The 5,292-nt window shown below is 34.9% G+C and overlaps 1 protein-coding gene across 1 annotated transcript; it reads right to left on the reverse strand.

The window, feature by feature from the left end:
* Positions 1-1,722: 1,722 nt before the first annotated feature.
* Positions 1,723-5,001, reverse strand: LOC139862877 (1-aminocyclopropane-1-carboxylate synthase 6-like). The gene is made up of 4 exons (XM_071851512.1): positions 4,435-5,001; positions 4,090-4,215; positions 3,232-3,392; positions 1,723-2,893 (listed from the first exon to the last, which is right to left on the reverse strand). The coding sequence occupies exons 1-4, from the start codon at positions 4,864-4,866 to the stop codon at positions 2,056-2,058; spliced, it is 1,557 nt and encodes a 518-aa protein (XP_071707613.1). The 5' UTR covers positions 4,867-5,001; the 3' UTR covers positions 1,723-2,055.
* Positions 5,002-5,292: the final 291 nt, after the last annotated feature.

A 5,292-nucleotide genomic window follows, 5' to 3' on the forward strand; every position in this document is an offset into this window, starting at 1 on the left:
AGAAAGTGGTCCCACCACGCTTCGCTTGTCACTCTAATATGTTTAAATACAATTGTAATTTTCACTAATCTTTTGTGTTTTCAATCAGTTCGTGATAACCAAAAGTGAGGTGTGTTCATTTTTCTTTAATGCCGTAAGGTTGTGTTTGATAAAAGAGAATGATTGAGTGTTGAATAGTTTAAAATCATAATGATTAAAAGGATCTTATTGAATCTGCATCTGAATGAAAATAAGCTACGGAGTATTTGATAAACATTCTTGATGAACACTTTGAATGGAGGAAATATTAACGTATTATGTGTCTACATGAATAAATAAAAATATATACTTGTTTGATAGTTGTGTTGGATGTAACTTGAGTAGGATACTAAAGGAAATGAATGTGGTGGTGAATGGTTAAGATTATTTCAAAACTCTAATTGATTCAACATAAATTTCCTTGTCGTTCAACATCATTTGGCATTTATATGTAACAAATAAACGCGCTGAATCATGAATCATGAATAATTTTAACATCAATGCTGAATCATTCAATTAAGATGCAATTAAACACAACTGAAAGTGGATTTGTGTGATTTTTAGAGTGGTGACACAGTTTTTCTATAAGAATGTATGTATTAAATTGTCTATATAAACTATGTATTTAATAGCTGATTATCACAACTTAAAACAGTTGCAAACACATTTTACTGCAACCTGTTCTTTATAGTTGATGCGTATAACCACACCCCAAAATTGATGCCAAACATCCCTTCTATTGTGTGTCGAATGTGCGAAGTTATTGGTGGTACCATAATCCCACTATGCTTATAAATTGAATGATTTGGATCTGATAATTGTATAAGTAGCCTTCTGTTTTCTGTAAAGTCTTAGGCAACACAATTAATAGGTGATACAATCAACTAAACTTCATCTTTTTTCTTCACGAGATTCGGCTTACTTGGCAAAAGTTCGCAGATTTCATTGGAGATCCTGGTCATCTACAGATGAAATTTCTTAACTCATTTCCATAAAATTTAATGCATATGAAAGTACTATAATGATATATTATGTGAAAGATTTTTTACCAATATGATAATAGAAATGGATAGTGTAGCTGAAGTAAAGCTATGCAAAAGGAAAAATAAAATAAAAAAGCACTTGCATCAACAATATCACGAGCTACCAACGCGTTTCACCGCGAATGGTACCCATTACCTTAAAAGTCCGGGTCCGCTATGTGGAAGCCATTTGCTAATATGATATTAGTCAAATATTTACACTATTTGCTACAGAGATTAGTCTTGTTCCCGTCACAAGGGGTATTCTGTGACATCCAACTTTTACGGGATGGGTTTGGTGGGTTCTCTTGTGAAACACAGAGGTGGGTTGTTCCTGCCGATCTACACCTTTTGCAAACAGTAGCACTAGCTGCCTCTATCAGGTTGGCAGCAAAGCCCAGTAAATCACGGCCCTTCACAAAAAAAAATTGCTCACTCGTCAATCCACTCAAATAATACACGTCGTTTATTCGTCCTATACATGATTCAAATCTGAGACATCTTCCAACCACAGGTTTCAAAGCTGTATATGGTCAAAGCATAAAAACTTGCAACTTTTATAACTAACACTATCTATCATAATACTTTACAAACAAATTTGAAACCAGTAAATCTAGATATACAGTAATCCTGCAACTTTTTTACAACTAAAAAGAAACTATTGTAAAACAGTAACAACTACTGTACAAATGTACAACGTAAGAATTTTGTGCAGCAAAAGTTAAAATTTTTTACTTTGCACAGGAATTATTACACTTCTTTTATTAAATGAATAATACTTCACACTTTACACATTCAAACCATGAACAAAAACAATAAACAATGAATTTCTTACCTACAAAATAAAGGTGGAAAACAATATTTCCAAAAAATAGCCATATAGTAGTATAATACAAATACAAATGTAAGGTCTGTACCAGTATATGAACATCAATGGTATCAGAACCAGCAATGGTTACCTTTCTTTCCTCTTTTGGGCCAAATTTTACAGTTTCAACCCAAGATTTTCACAGTTTCACAAAACTTTCCCAATTCGTTCCATAACTAACGGAATCTCATTTTCATTCAAATTTGTATAACAAAACCTGAACCATCCCGGTTCTATACAATGACAACACGATCCAGGAGTCACGTTAACTTTCGCCACATTTAACAACTTTTCCCACAATTCAAGCTCGCCTTTTTCACTATACGGGCGTATAAATCCACTCATATCAGCCCAACAATACAACCCTCGACTACTTTTCACGCACTCAATTCCCAGATTTTTCAACCCCGTCACGAAAAGATTATACATTCTCTCAACGCGTTCTATGTTAAACTTGATGAGCTCATCAACAAAACTTGAATCATTAAGCATCGAAACGAGTAATCGTTGAGACAAAGATGATACCGATGAGAATCTAACCAGTTTCTTAGAAGCTTCTAGAACATTTTGGTTGAACGAATAAACAACCCCCGTTTTAACACCAGGGAGATAAAGGTCTTTTGACAACTCGTAAACAATATGAACTCGGTTTCTATCGTATTCTTCAGATTCGATGATTTCAGCCATGCTTATAAATTCTTGACTCTTATCACAAGGGGGACCCGCTAGTATCTCGTTGGCGATGACATGGATATTCTTTTCGGTTGCAAAGTCTAATAGATTGTAAAGAGTTTCTCGACAAAGCAAATTCCCGACAGGATTAGACGGGTTTGAAATTATGACCCCTTTGACTTTGATCCCGCGTTTTTTTGCCTGGTTGTATGCTCGATCAAGGGAGGTTATATGTATGCTAAAGTTATCCGAACTTCGACAAGGGACGGGTATGATTTCCACTCCCGTTCGCCATTTAATATCCCTATCGAGACTGCATATATCAATTTATAGTCGTTACACATTCTGTACAAACATATGTAAATACAGGATATAGTGGCTAAGTATGACTTTTTGAGGTCAAACATGCTGCTTTAAGATTCATAATTGAAAAAAGTTTTGTTAAAAACAAACAGGCGTCTTTTGTAATCTTAGAGCATTTGTTATGGTGTTTAATGGGATGATTGAAAAAATCTTGAAACTTACATGACTCCATATCATCATGAAGTTGAAAAGTTGTATGCTTGACCTCAAAAGTCAACCTGTATGGAGTAGTATTAATATAGTAGTATATTTCAGTCAGATGAGGGTAATATCAAAAGGTTGACTTACTCGGGGAAATATGGAGACGGAACAAGATATGCGTTTCCGGGGTCCGCAAGGCAAAAAGCTAGCATCTCAAGAGCAGGTGCTACTCCATTAGTTAAAACAATCTTTGACGGGTCAAATTTTACGCGTCGTTCGATCAGTTGAGACATGAATCCAGCAACAGCCTATCATGTTAGCACAATCAGAAATAAAGAACACGAAATTGGAGGACAAATCAACATAAATTTTGAAACTCGCCACAAGCCCGGAAAGTTTTTTACTTTAAGCTAGAGGTGACAAGATGGGTAGGTCAGTAATGGTTCAAAATGGGCTTGGTTAACCTGCCAATATTTGAACATTTATTATAAATGGCGTGCGTAGATTGTTTATTTATTTTTTTAAAAAAGGGTCCCACAAAAATGGCTTAGAAATATACTCATGGTGAATATGACCCATTTTAAATGAAACACAACTAAAATCAACGAAACCACGAGCAAATGGGTTAGAATTACCAGTTCTAGTTTGAACTGGAATCAATCAAGGTTCTACATTGCAAAAAAAAAACAATGGAGTAATAAAAACAAAGCAATCAATGCCTGTCGGTTAGCAACATAGGCATTGATGTATAACATGTGAAAAATGTACACATTGCTTCAAAAATGGGAGGTTAAAATAATTTAGTGGCACAATAACCTAAATCAAATCTCATTATAGTGCTTATATGCTTCAAGTATACACCTTTCTTGTTCGGCACAACTTTCCTAGTGCAATATATTCTAACATGCTCGCAAACTTTAACGCTAATGCAAGTTTGTTATTTTTTAACCATTTAACCGTTGTTGAAACAGTAAGCTAAATCAATAAACGAGGCACGAAAATTACCACTTTGAGTTCTGATAATCCATGAAATGGATGATAAGTTGTGATCCCATTTATTTGTAACTCGTGACCAATGATCGAACACTTGGTGTGCGCCACTAGCCAATGTTGAACCAAATCCAACGTCAACTATAGTTCATTCATAAACCAAATAAAGAAACAAATATTATCTACACAGTTGTTAAATTCATCCACACATTTCATAATTCTATCACATAAACAGACAAAATATCAGTTCGTTTCATTTTCAGACAGATACATTTCACTAATTCCTACTATAAACACAATTAATCACATTAATTATAAATTAATTAATATTATAATAAATATTTGAAATTGAAAAGTTACCTTATTTTCATCTAACCCGAGTTGAATAACCCCACTTAAATTAGTGAACTGATGATATGGATTCTCATCAGCTTTCATTAATCCAACATCGTAAGGCGAATCAAGTTGTTTAATTACTGAATTACCCCTGGAGGAAACTTGAGCATGTCCACGTGGTGACCAAATGGACGACCTAACAGACTGAACCCTTTGCAACCCACCAGAAGGTGGTAGCGGTATTGGCGAAATCTCCGGCGACGGTGACGGTGGTGGAGGGTCGTCGGAATCGGAACTGGATTTTGATTTCAAATAAAGTTGGAAGAAGTAAAAGAGAGCACAGGGGATGATTGAACCAAGAACTAAACCACCACCACCACCTTGAACAAGACCTTGTAAGGGTACTATGACCCTCATGACGGTTGTGCTGGTTTTATTTGGCGGGTTTTGTTTCATCGTCGTCGGAGCATGGTGGTGGTTTGTGGTGGTGATGGTGGACGGAGGGTTCAAAGGGAGTGATGAAGAAAGGTTATAGGTGGAGGTTACTTGGCTATTTTTTCGTTTTTATCTATGTTTATATTTTTAATTTTTATATTTTATTTTATTATATTATATTATATATATATATAAGTCTGTTTCTGAATAAAATATATTATTTTGATGATTTTTGCGCCATTGTTTGAGGTGGGAAGGGGAAAAAATTGAATTATTTTTCTTATTCAAAATGAGGGACTACTTTATACAACGGGATAACTAAATAACTACCATCGAAACTTGGCTCGAATAATATGGGCTGTGATGCAACTTGAAATACTATCAACTGTTTGATTCTCACTTCAAGTAGAGAGTTTTCAATCTTTAATGGTACTGCCAACATTAATG

The sequence above is a fragment of the Rutidosis leptorrhynchoides genome, chromosome 1 (genome assembly GCF_046630445.1).
Source record: "Rutidosis leptorrhynchoides isolate AG116_Rl617_1_P2 chromosome 1, CSIRO_AGI_Rlap_v1, whole genome shotgun sequence".
Lineage (NCBI taxonomy): Eukaryota > Viridiplantae > Streptophyta > Magnoliopsida > Asterales > Asteraceae > Rutidosis > Rutidosis leptorrhynchoides.

What these genes read in the sequence shown, in the direction of transcription:
- LOC139862877 (XM_071851512.1), bottom strand. Translation starts at nt 4,866, where the DNA reads ATGAAACAAAACCCGCCAAATAAAACCAGCACAACCGTCATGAGGGTC. An exon ending in GATTATCAGAACTCAAAGTG is followed by an intron (nt 3,393 to 4,089) that starts GTAATTTTCGTG and finishes CTAACATGATAG; the next exon opens with GCTGTTGCTGGATTCATGTC. An exon ending in CCGTCTCCATATTTCCCCGA is followed by an intron (nt 2,894 to 3,231) that starts GTAAGTCAACCT and finishes TGATATATGCAG; the next exon opens with TCTCGATAGGGATATTAAAT.